Source organism: Crocodylus porosus, unplaced genomic scaffold, assembly GCF_001723895.1.
Source record: "Crocodylus porosus isolate Cpor-Errol unplaced genomic scaffold, CroPor_comp1, whole genome shotgun sequence".
In the NCBI taxonomy this organism is placed as follows: Eukaryota; Metazoa; Chordata; order Crocodylia; family Crocodylidae; genus Crocodylus; species Crocodylus porosus.
In genome coordinates this window covers 8,202,066-8,220,311 of record NW_017728921.1, presented here as the reverse complement: position 1 = coordinate 8,220,311, position 18,246 = coordinate 8,202,066, and the positions used below count along the sequence as shown (strand labels likewise).

General features: G+C 42.8%; 1 protein-coding gene across 1 annotated transcript in view; it reads right to left on the bottom strand.

Moving 5' to 3' along the window:
* GLT1D1 (glycosyltransferase 1 domain containing 1) overlaps positions 1-18,246 on the bottom strand; it is an 87,386-nt gene that overhangs the window by 19,840 nt on the left and 49,300 nt on the right. The window contains exons 7-10 of the mRNA XM_019539388.1: positions 15,301-15,396; positions 14,748-14,797; positions 3,436-3,479; positions 2,017-2,137 (exon numbers count right to left, since the gene is read on the bottom strand). Coding sequence (XP_019394933.1) covers positions 2,017-2,137; positions 3,436-3,479; positions 14,748-14,797; positions 15,301-15,396 — 311 coding nt within the window. The remainder of the gene's footprint in view (positions 1-2,016; positions 2,138-3,435; positions 3,480-14,747; positions 14,798-15,300; positions 15,397-18,246) is intronic.

The window sequence follows — 18,246 nt, the reverse complement described above, 5'->3', positions numbered from 1 at the left end:
GACAGAAGGGGACTTATCCCACTGCTTCCCCCACGCATTCCAGCTGCCCCCCACCGCCCCCTTCTTCAGGCAGACCCGGCTGCAGTCCCCAGCTGGGTTTCCCAACCCCACCCTGTTGTCACAGCCCTCACTGTTCTGGCACAGACAGCCTAGGGCTGCAAAGCATGCTGGGATGCTGGGGGACTGTGATTTAACTTGAACAAGGAAGGGGTCTGGGACAGAAGTTTCATAAAATAGTTTGACCTAAATCAGTTAAATCTGCTACTGCATTCAACCAGGTTTATCACAAACTGGTTTCAGATGCTTTGAAACTGGCTGATGTGCACTGAACTTCTGTTCTGTTACAGGGTCCTGATCACTTAAACCAGTTTGTGTGTAACTTCTGTCCCTGGCCCTAGTGTATTCAGCTACCAAAGTTACCACTATAGATCCTCCACTTTCAGCACAGCAAGTCTCTGCAGTCGTGTCAAATGGATTAAACTACAGACAAGACTTAAGTTGAGACATGATGCACACACCAGTAAAGAAAGACAAATAGCACAGAGGGATCTTCTGTGCAAGTAGGAGATAAAAGTAAATCCAACATGGAAAAATACTGATGAATACATCTGGGGGATTATTTCTCCAAAATACTGGTTTTTTTAATGGGGAAGAGAGAATCAGAAGGAAGGAAACCTTGTAAGTGATTGAGCAAGGTGTGTGGTAAAGGCAATGAAGCTCCTGTGGCTTAGCGGTGCTGCGAGTTTTAAAAAACTGATAGAGCAATAAATAGGAAACCATTTACCATTCTGTTTCTATAATGGCTTTCAATGAGACAAGGGGTTGTGTAGCAGACCTGCTCCTGGAATGAAAATAAGCTTACTCATTGCAACTACTTAATAGAAGTCTATAGAGAGGCAGCTCTCCCCAGGAAGCAATAGCCAACTGTTTAGCAGCGTTGGTATGAAAATAATGACAGTCTGTTTTAGGCAAAGACTTCCCGTTAACTGACTCGGTCTGAATCGCAACTTGTCGGGATCGCAGCTTTGGCAAAGCAGAGCAGACCTCAACCCTGAAACGAGGCAGGTGGTTTCTTTAAAAGTGAACAAGTATGATCCTAGTTTTGACTCATCAAGTGTGTGTCAGAAACTTCCCTGTGTGGTCAGCAGTGCCGTTCCCTCCTGTAGTGAAAGCCAAAGGCGGGGATCTTTTTTCTTTCCTGGAAACTCCAGCAAGAAAAAACATCCCCGGGGGAGGTTTCTACAAATCCCTGTGCTAGTCCCCACCTCTGGGAGGAAAGCAGGTCCCAGACCCAGCAAAACCTTGATTTTAGAGACCAGGTCCATTTGTGCTGAGGTGCTGGAGACCCACAGTGGTGGTTCTGTCTCCTCATCTCCCTGACCCCTCGCCAGGGAAATCCAGCACCCCGGGGGGAAGCACACAGTTGCTGCAGGAGATCGTGGCATGGATTCAATGGGTAGCCAACTTCCCTGAGTCAGTGGTGCACCAAAACCCCGGGATGCGTCCAGCCCGCTCCATGTAAACCCATTGCTTTCTCCCCTTCGGAGACCTGTGAGAGTAAGCAGGGAGGGCCCCTGAAATAAATTTTTGCCACCAGTATGGTAGATGAATAAAACAAGTCTGCCATGGTTAATCGCTACAGAATTAAGTAACCAAATCCAGCCCTTTGCCTCGCTTCTGAACATGATGTAAAAATAAATTAAAGTGCTTTCTAGCAACTTTATAAGGAAGGGTATACTGAACCATGACTATCTGACAGTCAAAGTAAATCAGAATAATTATCGTACCTAAGGTTCTGTAACATTAATTTAACAGGCTTGATGAAATTACATCCTGTCCTTAAAAACCTGTCAGATTTAAGAGAGAAACTTCTATTAACTCCTGTGAAGAAAGCGGTTTGGTTTCATCTTTGCTGGCTTCTAAACTAGAAGACAGAAATGTTGACACAGATTTCAACATATACAAGGCAATTTTAGATGTGTCCTCTGCACAGCCTCCGTGCTTAGAAACAATTACCTCCAGGACTGCAGCAGACATCCCCTCCGAAATGGAGCTGTTCACCACAGCAAAGCATCTTTTCACCGCAGCATGCAGATCATCTTGAGGTATCTCCTGTAATAAATGCACCCCAGGTGACCTAGAAATAAAATGTAAATAGTTACGCCATCTCCTACTGTGCACTAAGAAGTTTATTTCCGCGAATTTAGGGGAGCTAATTATAACCTAGGGGTTAGAACAAACCTGGCAGTCAGGAATCGTGGTCCTGATATCAACTCTAACAATGACTTGTCCCTCTCTTTTCCTCAGTTTCCCATCTGTAAAATGGGTACAACAAGAGTACTATTATGAGTCTTGCTATAATATTGCTAGATCCTTAGATAAGCTTCTGTTTGTACAAAGTCGTAAGACTAGAATCTGTGCAGTAGTTCACACTTCTACTAAATAAATTGTCTCATATGTACTCCAGCAGCGCCTCAACATGTTATCTGAGACTCGAGCTCCACTGCATCAGGTGCTGTATAAATATACTGTAAACCTTGGTCTCGTCCCAGAAGAGCTTACGGTCTATATACAGACATGACAGAAAAAGAGCGTGAGGATAAATGGAGGCATGGAGAAGGGCAGAGCACTTTAGTAAGGGATCTATGAACATAACTCTGGTCCCATTGAGTCCCAGTTCATCTACCTTTCTAGACCATGCAATTCTGGTTTTGTAGCCTTTATACCAGGTGGTATAGGTGTAAAATGACTGTACAAGCTGTGGCAAAATTGGGGCCACATGCCACACCTGGGGAATATGGACCGTCACTTAAAATAACCTCCATGAAAAGGTTTTGAGCCAGCTACCCAGAAGAAGCCAGGAAGCTTTCTTCCCAGGAGTGGCACTACAGAGCACATATACTGTGCTGCTTTTTAACTGTGCCCCAAACTCTCTGACCGGCACTAGCAACCAGCCAGGAAACCGGCCTCTTGTTCTGTTCCAGCCAGGCAGTTCTTATGTACAGCAGAAGAAAATCTGCTCCCTAAGATTTATACCGTTCAATTACAGAACTTATAAACTTGAGACAAAGAAAGGCCACGGCAGGTTATCTTGTTCACCCACTCGCTTGCCAACCACCAGCACGTCAGTGCTTGCAGAAGCAAGGGCAAAGAGCAGACTGAAAAAAGCCACATAGATTATAAAGGGAAGGATTCGACCTCCAAATCAGCTGTGAGCTAGCACAGACCAACATGCACGGGCTATCTGATTGTGGGAAATTGAAAGCACGTGTAATAGAGTTTGCATAGGGCTCGCAAATGAAATATCAGAGCTAGTTGGTTAGACGTGCAGGCAACGGACTGCACCCCTAAATGCAAGGATCTGCATAGACAACAAAGCTCAGGAGCCACCTACTTCTGTTTAAACTGACAAAGAGCATAACGGTGACAGCTTGCCTTTTAAGCTTTTCTTTGACTTCGCTTACAAAGACTGGGTCAACCTAAAAAGGAAACACACACAGAGTTATGTCTCCACGTAGCAGTGCATAGGCACATTAAAGGAAAACACAAACTTCCATGGGTCAGCATTTGCAAAAACATGCTATTCTTTAAGAGCAGGGGTTAACTCATGCCATAAAAAACTGCATTTGGTAGAGTGACGTTTTGTTCGAGAGAGAAATGACCTTGAGATCAAGGCCCTGGACTGCTAGCGCATAGCTACCCAGGGACAGTGGTACTCGGCTAAGATGGGGTCGAACATAAACTGCTCTATTACTCCGTGCTAACTCCTCTTGCAGCCACACTTGGTGCACGCTAGGAGAGCTTCCCCTGAGCTGAAAGTGGAGTGAGTGAACTGGCATTTAACACCCACTAAGCATATACCCATGGGTACTTGATGCAGGGTCTCAGTAATGGCCACTGACAGACGTAAAAAAAAAACCCCAAGCAGCACTTATCCGAAAGAAGAAACGCATCAGGTCAACTCAGCTCCCAGCATCGGGCACTTCAGCAGGGCTTTTTGGTGCTTTTATCTGATAGCTGATTCAATCCACTATTAGATTCAAGCAGGTATCAGATAAAAGCACCAAGAAGACCCACTGAAGTGCCTGATCTATACAGACGTTGGGTAAGCCAGGTCAAACTAATGTGATGTCTCCTCTGGGAATGCATTGCACATGGCACAGAGGCACACTGAGCTGAAAGTAAAGTCCTGTTGGGGGGGGGGGGGGTTCACATTGTAAGCAGCCGATGTGCTATAAAGTCAACCCCTAGCACACTGTGCAGTCTTTCCCTTAAGGAGACCAAGTTCCCAGCCAGATGCAGGTTTCTTCTTAGCTTTGGGCAAGTTGGTCACTCTGATCACAAACTCTCCTCCACAGTGGAGGTAAGGAGAATCATGTCTTTCCCCCTCTTCACAATGGAAGTCCTTGGGTACAGGGGCTGTCTCTTCTGGTCTGCTAACTTCACTGCTATGGGCCTTGGATGTCAAATGTACTGTAGTGCAAATGACTATTAACTGGGTGCCTATGTGCCACGTGGCAATCCAGCAGTGCAAAGACAACCTGCCCCAGGGACTGAAAGAATCGGAGCATGACGCTAGGAGCTGGGTGCACCCAAGTGGCAGAGACCCTGCATCCGTCCTTTGTGCCGGGTCTGATGCTCTCCGGGCTGTCGGCAGAGGGAAGCAATGAGCCTTCCTACCCACTTCTGCTTCTCAACACCCAGCCAGCCTCACCCTGTATCCTGTGCTCTTCAGCATGCTGATGGCCATATTCAAGCAGATTTAAAATACTGGCATTGTTTAAAGCATTTGTTTGAAAAACTAATAAACATAAAAGTCTAAAATGTGTGAAGATAAAAGGAGAAGTATTCTAGGCTTATTAAAAACGGTTTTATAGACACAGGAAATGAAGTCAAGCAGACTTTATTTCCACAGCATCTCTTAAAGGCTGTTGCTTTAATAAGTTTTTAAAAAACAAATAGGTATTTGGAAATCGGAACTAGACAGAAGCATGAAGGATAGCACAGGGGGGTTTTTTTAAAAATTTTTTTATTAAAGAGGATTGAATATATTAAGTTGATTTATGAGAGGCTGCACAACATGCAGCATTTTAAACCTGGGGACAGTATAGTTTAATATTTGCTCCCTGCTCATGCGGTGCTTCTCCTTTTAGAAGGAACATATAGTGCGTAATTATTCCAAAGGGAGCTTGTCAAATAAATACCATTCTTTGGTATAGGTCACAAAATGCTTATTCAAGATATTTAAAAATTTAAAAAAACCCAATCACACACTTTAAAGACTTGAGTTTAAAACTGCTATTTTGTCCTTTCAGTATGGGAACAATTTCTGCAGGAAACCGAAGGGGCGATCCACTCAGGGCGCATGCCAATCTTTATGACACTTGGAAATTAATTCCTACCATGCATGCAACAATGAATAGCCTTATGAAACTCTGTCTCATCGGGTATTTTTGATGGTGGTTGTCTGCAGGGAAGTTCGAGGAAGATTTTGGTATTTGCTACGTCTAGCCGCAGACCGACAGATCAGTATTCTGAATCAAGCTGTCAAGTTTCAGGTTCCTCTGACATTTTCTATTGAACTTCCTGACCACTACTTCATAAATATCTTTTTTGGCTTTCCCCTAAAATATTACTTTTGTTGCTAAATTCTGCACTGAAGGGATTCTTCTTTCTTCCCATTAAAGTCAATGCAATAGTTACAAGCAAGTACGTGATTTAGTCTTTCCTCTTCTGCCGTTGGCAAGATGGCTAAAAAATACAGTTCGTCACTCTTGCAGTTTGTTAGGTCTTGGTGCCTAACCCAGCCGTTCCACCGGGAGGCAAGGGATGGTTACCTGCGTCATAAATACTGTTCCTGTCCGACGGATGGTTTCATTGGTAGAGGATCCAAGGTGCCTGGCCCAAATCGTGAGAACCCGGCTGAAATGCTGATTTACTTTCAAGGCAGGCAATGCTACCGATAGCGACTTTGCTACCGATTGCTCCATTCATGCGCTCATGGATGTAGACAGTCCATCCCAAACAAATAAGTGGAAGCTCTACATTAGCAATGTGATTACACTGGCACCCAAAGGTGCAGCAGGGTGTGGTGGCAGAACGGTTCGGGTGTCTTGCTACGGGTCCAGAGGTATGAATTTGAGCCTTGATCTATGCTTGCATTAAAGGCTGCCTATGTTCATGTAAGCTGTAAGTGGACCGGGGACCATCTGCTTGTATAACTTCAGTCCACTGACTCACCTAGCTAAGAACTTTTTTCCAACTACTCGGTTGGTCGGTGAAGTTGCTTAAAGTCCCTCATTGTAGGCATTAAATGAGCAGACTGACCCTTTTTGACCAAAAATATTAGTGGCTTGGTTCATAAAACACTGCGTTCAGATGGCGAGGAACCACCAGGCCACAGTATTTGAGCCGCTGCTCTCGGGGAAAAGGATATTTCTATGTAGCGAGATTTGCATGGTGTGATTCCTTGCACAGCCAGATGGTTTATTTTGCGTTCCTTACAAACATGCCAAGCAGGAGTTTGCACCAGTCACCAGCGGTTCCCGATCTGTGGTACGGGTACCACCAGTGGTACGCAGACAGCCTGTCAGTGGTACGCATTAACAGATTTATTGTAATTACTTTATATGACAAAAATCTGCTGGTGGTACCCAAGGTCGACCTGAAAAATTTGCCGGTGGGACTTGAGGCTGTGTCATTTTAAATTGGTGGCGCACAATGTGTCAGACTTTGGGAACTCCTGAGTACATCCTGTTAAACAACCCCTCCCTTCCCAAAAATATAGTTTTTTTACAGGAAAACTTTTCAGGGTTTTACATCTCATCAGTTCATAAGAGATCACATCTACTCAAAGCACCTTGCCTGCCTTTGTCCTTAGACCATCATGGCTACAACCAAAAATCCTGCTGCTCAGGACTCTTATTCCATTTCACAGCTGACTATAACGTTTGATCTACTGCGCTTTCAACTCCTCTTGTTCCAGCCTGCTTGGCCAATAGCTGGAAAAGAAAGCAGCTGGAAGTCGCGTGAAGCAGAAGAGCTGGGTGGTACTTTATGAGGGGCCATCAAATGACTTGTCAAAAATAAATAAATAAAGGCAGGGCCAAGGAAGCTCTCCAGCAAATGGGACCCAAATAGTTTTGGCTAAATAGAAACAATAGCATATTTATGTTCTGGCATTTCCAAAACGTTGAGGTTTGGGGACTTTTAATAAAAACCAAGGAAATTAAGTGCTAGGGATGGTGGTGAGGAGTCTTCAGGATTGTGGTTCAGTCTTTGAACTAATAAGCGAGTGGTTAGTGCAATCGCCCAGGATATGGGAGCGTTGGGTTCATGTCTGTCCTCAGGCTCATGGGCTCTGGATGTATCTTTTTTTCCTCCCAAGAGACCACATTAGCCACTGTGCAGTATGACATTGGGGGGCGGACAGGATGGCTCTTAGTCTCTCCTGTTGATGCTCTTCCATTTCTTACGGACTGCTTAAATGCTCACTGAGACAGAGACAAGAGTATGAGAGTGACTTTGTAGCCTACTGGTTAGGAAGCTCTTGGGAGAGGTAGGACATCCAAGCTCAACTCCCTGCTCTGAACATGGGAGAAAATGGATTTGGATCCTGTCTTACAATTCATCTCCGTGTTGGTAAAAATGGGAAGCAGTAGCAATCATATTGTGGTACCAGCCTGTGGTTTTTCTTGGCTATGCTGCAGGCATTGAAAAATCAATCCTTCTGTTTTTGGGTCAAACAAACTATTCCGTTCACCCTGAAACTACCCGACTTTGGTGAGATGATTTTTTTTTCTGTTTTGCTGCATCTTTCTTTTTTTAATGTTTGACTTGGCCGCTGACTCAAAAAGCCAATTATTTACAAAGCCCCTTGTTAAAAGATAGTTTCATAGTTTATGAACCATAGTTAAATGTTAGGTGCTCTTCAGTAGAATATTATTTTCTACCTCAAAATCTCAGCATGGCTGCAAACATTAATAAACTGAACCTCCCAACAGTTTCAGTCCTGCTATAACTTCTGGAAAATTGCTGTTGCCCTGTTTTCCAGGTAAGAAGACAGTGATACTAGCAGGTGAAGCAAGGTGTCCAAGCAAGCCAACAGTTGGACTCATGTCTCATGATTTCTCGAGCAGGGAATACACGGCTAAGCCACGGTTATTCTGCCTCTTAGTAAGGGAATTATGCTATTTCAGATGTCCCAGCAAGGATCATTAATGAGGGGGAGGGAACATATATGTGCTTAGGTATGAATATACACACACATACTTAAATATGTTTTGATCTCTAACTAAGTGTATGCAGAAATGTTGTTTTGTTTGATTCAACTGGTCTTACGATGATTTAAATCAAGAGGAATTTTTAAGAGTTGAGTATATAGTTATGGACTAAGCAGCTGGGGGGAAGCAGGCATAACAGCCTGAATTACTGAAGGATGCAACCATCAAGGATGGAGAGGATTTATTCTGTACAGCAGAAGATTGTGGGGCATATGCAGCCAAACTGGGGTGAAACTAAGAAAGGAAAAATGTCGGTTGCATTCGGGGAAGACTTCTCTACTGGCTTGTGGAATGATTTTTCTAAGTTAAGTGGTAGAAGCAGCACCACTTGGTTCATCTAAAATGTCAAAAGAAAATACACTAGGAAATGTAGAAGGAACAACAGTGCATTATTAAGGAGATGGGCAAGATGACTTGATCGGACCAATCCATCCCTGGATTCTTTGCTATTCAGCTCAAAGATAGTCTTAACAGCTACAGAAAGAAGTCAGACGGATGAAAAAATAGTCGCCAATGAAAAATAGTATCATTATACACACAGCAATATTCTGTACTTTCCGTGTCTGTGGTTAGAAATTACGTGGTACAGCTCTAGGGGATTTCAAGAGTTTATTGTGGCAAAAGAGGTTACACCACAATAGACGAGGCTATAATGAACAGAAATTCTGCAAAAGGATCTTATCTGTTTCAGAAAGAGATGCTGTCAGCTCCTACTTCTGCAAGGGAGAGTTGCCGAAATTTAGCTTCCATTCCAAGTATCTTTATTATTAATCAGACGCACCGAGATAAGGAAAAATAAAGTGTGGGAGGGAGACGAAAGATAAAATTATCAGCAGCATTATAGTACCTGAGCCTGTACGCTGTGTTTACAGAAGTAACACCATCTGAGTAAATAGGTCTGCTCAGATGTGTGGGATGATTTGTAAACACATCCACAAAACTGCATTAATCTGCTGGATCCTGCTAACTTCTAATAGGCAGCTGGTGATGTTCACAAATAAATATTACTGCACTCCAAGAGTAGTTCCATGGGTTTCAATGAAATCCTGGGGTATAAGAATCAACACAAGCATATCGCACATCGCACAAAATAGAGATGAGATTTATTTTGGCATACGAAGATGCTTGCTTTGTCAGAAGCAAATCTGGTTTAATAAAACTTGGGGAGCCTGCTCTGGGGGGAAATATTTTAAAATGTTTCAAGAGGGTTTTTTTTAAAGTTTGTTCAGCCCTTTGGCCTCTCTGAATGTGCTGTATACATTAATATGGGGCTGCTGGTTACTTACTGCAATAAAACTCATTCAAGAAAAAAAGCAAGGCAAATTAAGAGACGGCCGAGATGCCTAAAATCCTCACTTGTGGGAGGAACTGCATGTTTTGATGCACACTGCATGATACCTGTTCCAGATTTCTCTTCCACACCACTTCACTTTCAAATCTTGTGGTGTATCAGAGTGGAAAGAAATGAACTTAAAAAGAAAAACGTGAAAGCAACTTCAATGACAGGGTATGTTTGGAAATTTAAAAAGACCAAAGCTAAATGAGTACGATGAAAATTCCTATTTGCCCATTCAGCTCTTACTTATTTTCCCATCAAAAATGTTTTCTTCCTGGAAGTTTTTAGGGTCACAGGAAAATAATTCAGAGGGAGATTGGCTCTGGAGCTGCTCTCTGGCTGTGAATCAGAACTGCTGCTGCAGTAGGTCAGCTTCCCAAACCACAGATATCTCATGCAAAAATGAATCCTGAGGCTCTCTCTCTAAGAGCTGCTTTGAGCTGTCCCAGTCACTTGCTAGAAAGAGCAGATTGAAGACAGAAAAAGGTTGGACAAGACTGCCTGGTTCTCCAACCTGGTCTCCGGTCAGGCCTGGGGCTCATTCTGGTCCCAGCTTGGCCCAGAACAGAGGGTGCTGTAAGGTAGCCTGGAGCTTTTTTTCCTCACCTTGGGAATGAGTGTAAATCCAGAGCAGAAACAATCTGGTGTGGTACCAGCAATGGTTTTACCAAAGTCTTGTCTTTTGATGAACATTGCATCTGTTTAACAAACTACTGTCACTAAAAGAAAAAAAATCACTCAGTCGATACAGTGCCAAGCAGCACTGTGCAGCGAAACAGTGCTGGATCCTGACCAGAAGCAGCGTAGTCACGTACACGTGGCACTGTTCTGCTTCATCTTGCAGCGATTGTTAGTGATAATTAGTACAGTGCTGCACCAAGGTGGCTATCCTGCTTCCAAACTGAGAGCTGGTGCGCTCAGAGGTGGCTTGAGCTTTCTCTGCAAAGTGCTGCTGTGCACTCCACCGAACTCATGGAAAAAAACCCGCAAGTGGCATGTAGGCAGAGAACAGTAAGGCTCTGATTTTTCTTTTTTTAAATCAGTCTGGTCTCTATTTTACAGATGGACTTCAAAGGGGTGATAATTGCAAATGACGACACACAAAACCTTCCTGTGATGAGAGAAGTCTGAGTTTTACTCTTCCTAACAGAAGGTCCATGCAGCTCACATTTAAATGGCCCCAAATCAAGCCTGAACTGGCTTATGTGATGCCTGCCTTTGTCCTGGCCCCTCTGCACAGCGGGGCGGTGTGACTAATCCTTGCAAGTCAAAGAGCTAGTTATAAAATCCTGAATTTTCTTTAAAAAAAAAAGAAAAGAAAAGAAGAAGTGGGTGCTTTTATCTGCTGCCTTGTTTTTGTGGTTGGGGAGCCATGCGGTCGAAATGTTCTCACTTACCATGAGGACTGGAAGCCTGCTTATTTTAATAATAATTCTGAATCCTAATCAGATGATTACAGGAAGTGGGGCTTTTGGAAATAGCAGCAAATACAGTGAATGTCATCTGGACAGCATGGGGAGCAACCAGAATTGTAATGGCCACGACAGCGGCTACCCCCTAAACTTACAAAATCGTAGTTTCCAATGGTATCTTTTTGCATGCTCTTTACAAAAAGGTTAAACAAAGCCACGATAATCAACGGAAAGAGAAAAATTCCTGTGTAAAACTTGTAGTCGCACATTAATATTAACCAGTACTATGTATAATTCATTTCAAAGGATGCTGTCAACTCAGATTTAGCCTGAAGTGTGGATCATATAAGAACACTTCTGTGAAACTTTAAAACCAATATAAATGATTTTTTTTCCATTCTAAACATTGCCACCCCCCCCCCCCCCAGGCTTTGCCTGGTGTCAGCCAGGAGCCTAGCATTGTTTTGTGCCAGCTGACAGCTGTGAATTGTGTGTGAATTCAGACTAGCCAAAATGGCATTAAAATCATCTCAGCTGAATGAAACAAAGGCATGCACCTCTGCATCTACAGAAGAGAGGCGGGAGGGAAGACAAACTGCAGTATACCGAACCTGGTGGAAGGCACATTTCATCCCAGCAAGTCTACCAGGTTCATGAGAGGGGCAATGGTTCAGAAGGACACAGCAGGACAAGACTACAAAATTTTATTAACAACGGAGGTGGTATTTCCGCTTTTTAATTTTGCAGGTAATGGCTCCATTGTGCTAAAGGGAAACTGTCAATCCATGTAAATCTGGAGAATAAACGTGCAGAGAAAATCTGAGAGATTATCTCCAGGGCCTCGACCCTGAAAACGCTGAGCTTTATACAGGTTAATAGCCCCATCAAAGTTAATGGGTCTACTCCTGCCTGAAGTCATACCTGTGTGTTTGTAGGACTGCAGCCTAAACTCTGCTCTTTCCATCTTGCATAAGCAGATTTAACCATGTGCAGGTGGCAAGACAAATTACTTAGTGGAGGAATTAAGATTATCACGGGACTAACTACTTGCAGATGGACGTATTAACAAACATTTCTTGGGATCTGAGGTGAGCCAGCTGGTTAGATGGACACCAATCTCATCTTTCTTTGGAATTTCATTTTACCAAATATTGTAGCAAGCCGTCCTTATGGGTAACTTCAAGTGACAAACCTCTCAAGACAAAGTACTGAGCTCCAGGCTCCCAGACAGCAAAGCGCTTGAGGGGAAAAATATCACAGCTCCTTACAGACATGGGGGAAAAAACCCCAAAATGGCACTTCACTTTTGAGCCCAGCACATGCCCAGAAGAGCTGTTGTGTTAGATGGACACGGCTCCCCCAACATCTGAACAGATCGCATGTTTCGGCTTGGCTTTTTGGTGCTTTTATCTAATAGCTGATTGAATCAGCTTTAGAAAAAAGCTCCAAAAAGCCTTGCTGAAGTGCCTGATCTATACGGACGCTGAGAGCCAGGTCGAACTAATGCACTTCCTCTTCTGGTAAAGTGCTGGTTTTGTTTTTTGTTTTTTACATCTGTTAGCAGACTTGTGCTAAATCAAAGCCTCTGTAGCCTCTACAACAATGACCTCACCTGTAGAAAATCAGCAATACTAGTTTTTTGTACCAAGGTAGCAGCTATTAGACCAAATCCTGCCATCCCCTCTCTCCATGTATACTTTTACTGCAGTATCCGTAGACCCTTCAAACTGTATATCACCTGCACTGAAGTATACCGTGGAATAGCAGGCATGTTGTATCGCCCTCATATCCCTGCAGATGGTCTCTAATACAATCAGTGAAAAACCCTCATATATGACCGTTACTATCCTTTACTATGTATGACAACCTCATTCATGCACAAAACTCCATGCTTCTCCTCTTAGAGCATACAGTTATGATTCAGGGGGGCAACCCAAAGAGATGTAACTAATGAGGCAAATATTAAAATACAAATGTTCTGATGTTTTCTTCTCCAAAAGTTGATCCCATAGTCAAATGCAATATTGCATCTTCTGCTCTAAGAGACCAAAATCCATGAATATCATTATCCAATCAGATGCATGTACGGAACATAACATTTCAAACTGGAGAGAATATTTGTTCTAGTTGCAATGCGGCAAAAATGACAACAGCCTTCTGCACAAGTGTGACCGGCCACCAAGCAATGAACTGGCTCTTAGCTTCTGAATAGCATCTCTGGGGGAGAAAAGGGTGCAAGACTAAGGGGACCTACTGGCATGCACCCCTATGAGCCCTCAGCTGTCCCAAAGGCCATGGGGGACTTTGCTGTGAGCAGATACAATCTCAGTGACCCAAATGGAGCCCATAGGATACAGATTGCCAGCCCATGACTTGGACTAACTTACAGCTTGGAGCTAATTTACAGCTTTTTTGGAAATGTAAGCGAGTCTACAGGCCTCATCTAAAGCCCAATAGAAAAGATCAGTCAGACTAACACTAGAGTAAACTAGTATACCGTGGAGCTGGAAGTGTAAGTTAAAGCAGAAATGAGGCTATTTCTACTTTTATTTTCCTTCCACTATCAGCTGCTTGCCTCGCTACCTTGCTGTGTTCTGGCCATTTGGTACCGAAAATTACTTCAACTTAAAATCCTGGCTGTGCCCAATTCAGCTGAGAAGTGTAATGGGGTAAAATGATCATTCACATGACAAGTGACTCTGGGTGCCTATACATGAGCAGCGAGGTTGCTCCGACATGCTGTAATTACAGCACGTCAGAGCAGGCTCAATGAGTCGTGGCTGCTAGAGCGCAGTAATTACCGTGCTCCAGCAGACTCCAGTGTCTCGTGTATCAGCATCCTCACGCTTAAAAACAGTGGCTCATTGAATGAGCTTTAGTTAAAGCAACCCTGCCGCCATCTTTAAGCATGGGGATGTCAATGCACAAACTGATTCAGGTGCTTTAATTAAAGCAGCTCTCAGGACCGCTCTAATTAAAGCACAGCTTCCCCCCACTCATGCTCCTGGAGCATGTGTATAATGCCTTCCGAGTATAACCTGATGGTACGTACAGGTTACGCCAGGGGTAGGCAAAATGCGGCCCGTGGGCCAGATGCGGCCTGCCAGGCCATTCTATCTGGCCTGTGGGGCCCCTAAACATTTAGAAGAAAATTAATATTTATCTGCCCCTGGCTGCCTGTCATGTGGCCCTTGATGGCTTGCCAAAACTCAGTAATCGGTTCTCCGCCCAAAATAATTGCCCACCCCTGGGTTAGACCGTAGAGCTCATTTTGCAGACTTAGACCCTCTTGTGCTTGGACTGTCAGCTTTTTGGGGCTGGGATTGATGCTGAGTGGGCCTCCTAAGTGCTGCAGCACAAAGACTTTGGCCTGGACCTGCTTGCTTTAACGTCAGAGATGTCCCATTGACTTCAGTGAAAGTGGGTTCTTAGTCTCCCTTCCAAGTCAGCACACCATAACTAGACCATAATGAATCTCTTCTAGCCAGTACTAAAAAACTGAGCTTTAAATAGCAGAATATTAGATTTCCACAGTTCAAGACCTCTTATGAAAAGTCTTTACAGTAATTTGGTACTCTACTTTGAATCTTTGTAAAATTTCAAACTCCATGCCTATTTGAAAACAGTGCGAAAAATTTCCCAGTTGAGTAAACCTGCATGAGCCCACACAATTATTTAGATTGGAAAAAAAAAACCAACCCCACAACTAAAACTTACTGTAGGTCCAATTATAGCCAGGTGGACACTGGGCTCTTTTCTGTGCCACTCTAAAATGCAACACAAAAATTGAGTATTATCAAACGATGTCCATTTGATTATTGACAAACACACACAGATGCTGGGTCTCTTATTTCATAGACATTTGGGCTGGAAGGGTCCCCGGAGGATATGGTAATCTCCTTCCTTGAAATCCATGGGAGTATCTCTGTAACTGGGACAGCCACAATTTAGACAACACTACTTGTAGTATTGCTTCAACTTGGAAAGTGGATCACATTTTCATCAGATTTACACATTCGGCACTCACACTCTGGGATTAAGTTGATTAATGTGATTGAAGATAGTACTTAGTATTTTGATGTTGCTCACACTGTTAGGATTTGAGCGTTCCTGTCCTGTGATTTAAGCTAATTAATTCTGTATCATTGCACACCATAACGTTTTGCAGGACACCCGTGATTTTGGTCAGTAAGTCAAAGTGGCTTGGATTCTGTCTCCAGCTAAGAGAGCAGGGACATTCATGGGGATATTCAACACCAGGGGTACTTACCTGAAAATACATCTACTAAATAAAGAGGATCTTTGACTCTTCTAAGTCCACATATCAAAATAAAGAGGCATACATTGTCTGAATCTTGAGGAATCCCTGTAAGAGAGCATTGAAAAAAAATTCTGAATGCTGACAGAAAAGTAAATTCTTTGCAAATGAATGACAGCAGGTGTGAACACACACAACTAGCACAGTAATAATAATAATACTAATAGGGTGGGGATTTCAGAAGCCCTCAGCACAGGATAGACTTCTTTCACTCTAGTCGTATTATGTGTGGAACAATAAATCCCATATAAAAAAATAAAACAAATGCCAACAATAATGCAAGATGTATACAGCTGAGCGGGTGCAAGGTTACTTTGCTGTATTAGTTCTTTCGAGAAAGATGATGTTGCTTGCTGCTATGTGATGTGATGTCACGGACTGAACAGCAGTCAGCTGCTATAATGGCCGATTTGTAGCAACAGGAGTTGTTCAGGAGCTTAACCAAAGCAGACGGCTCTGCTCTCCATATGCTCTGGAGCAAAGCAGTTACTTATCATATAGTCATATACACACGCAGAGACTAGCAGTCTCGTATTGGCATTCTCTAGAATATTAAATAAATTTTATGCTATTTGTACTGCAGAACAAGTGTCAGTGGAATAAGAAGCAGGTTTTTACAATCTTGAATACTAAATGACGTAGGTAGCAGTTAAGTACCAGCCTATGTATTCAAAGCAACGTTGCTTCACGGATGAAAAGTTTAGCATGCTGGGCTCAGTTAAAATGATGGCACTTTTGAGAAATGAATAAGCCCAGTCTCTAGAAAGGAAATTCTATTAGGTTAGTGTCAATACTACCCGTGAGAGAAAATGAAGCACTTTTCATGCTTTGCTATATACTGCATAAATACTAATTTTTCTAGAGTGCAGTAGGGCTGTGCGAAGCTTCGGGTGGTGATTCAATTCGGAGGCGATTCGGCCCGATTCAGTGGCCGAATCTCCGAATCCGAATCAAATCAGGGGACCAATTTAAAGGTCCGAATCGATTCAAAGCTCGGAAAAGATTCGGAGAGCTTTGATGATTCAGACAGTCTGTGATGGCTGCAGCAGGGAGCTGCAACTGACTCCAAGCTGGTAAGTACTAGGGGAGGGGATCATGGGGGTACCCCTGCCAGTTCCCCTGACCCCCCCTTCCTCACTCCCCCAGCCCCTCCACTGTCCCCCAAATCGCCCGAATCTGAATCCAAAGCGAATACTAGCTGCTCCGCACAGGCCTACCGTCCAGTGCTCACAGCAAGCAACAGTCGGGCTAGGCTCCTGCTGTTCTAGTGCTGCCTCTATAATCGGCTGTGCAAACAACACAAATTTCTGCGCTTTATTTTTCCAACCTGTAGCTTAGCAATAATATACATCCAGGTTGCAACACGGTCCCTGATTCAAAGATTTTGTGAAGTTTAGTTAATGCGTATCTGTAAAAAGATGGGAGCGCTTCCCAGGAAGGCATTTTATAATATGAACAAAACCTTATTCTGGCTCCAGTGTCAAAGATGGCATCCGCCCCTAAAATACCAGTGCAGATGCAGAACATTTTAACAAGAATTTAAATGATTGCAAAGCATTGCTTTTTAATCTTGAATTTTTCTTTGCCATATCCAGACAGGGAAAGCTTTTGCAGATAATAATATATCCCAGTCACTTTTTCTAAGCTTTTGTTCTTTCAAAATTAATTTGTCAAGATAAGTCTTTTAAAGCAGCACTTCAGTCATGGTCAGGATACCGGGGATAAGAAATGCAAATCAAAAAGAATCTTGAAAATCTGAAAATGCGGTAGAAAAACATAAAATTGGGAAGCACTCTTGTACAGAGCCACAAACACACAGGAATGAGCCACAGATGTGCTACTCTTATTAGGATATATTTTAAAAAATGACAATCTACTGCATGAGATTCCCACTGCCTCTGGCTCTCTGACAGAACAATTATGCTCAGATTGTAATTCTGGAGATGGGTCATTATGTGAAGAGCTTTGATCAAATGTTTACCAGAATTTAATGTAGTCCACAAATTGCTGAATGCATGTACATAACACAACACCTCTTACATGACTCCCATATTATTTCATTTCTTCAGGAATTTATCCTCCTAATACTCCTTTACAGCAGGAAATGATTATCCCATTTATAATACGTACTCCCTTCTCAAAGATCGTGATAATCAAGAGAAAGAGACAACGTGAAAAATGGAGTGACGCCACTCTTTTTGTATTTATCTCATCCTGGTTTTTTCATTTCTAATAACACTAACTGGAGGCTTTCAGTCTCTCAAAGCAGAAAATCAGAAATAACTCTCCTAAAGTCCATGGAGGTACGTTGTATGAAACGAGAGAGAGATTTTATCTGGCTTCTGAAAATGTCAGAAACAATCAGTAGTTCGTGACATGTTCAAGTGATATTGCATTTAAAATTAAAATCTAATTTCAGGATTTCAATGCTTTTTCACAGAATTTAGTACTGAGTCATTTTGATTTAATTTGAATAGTTTTAGCTGTCAAGACTGGCTGCAACAGACAAGGTAGATAATAGCATTGCCAGTTGCTGGAGTGAAAAATAACTTAAAATACACAAACATTTGGACTGGAAAAAAAAATCCTTTCTTATGGTGTGAAACCCTTGTAATGCATTCTGCCTTTAAGTAAAGTCACGCTGGCTTTGACTCATGATCTAGACTCCTACCAAACAAATTGCTAGGGAGGGGGTCAGACTGTGACTACCATGTGAATTTGTATATAAAAAATATATATATATATATAATATGCACACCGACACAAGACTGCCTGCATTTATTTACACACACATACATACGTATATATGTGTATGTGTGTGTATATATAAAATACACACATACATACATACATAATGTATGTATATAAGTATACACTGAATACATATATTGAATACAT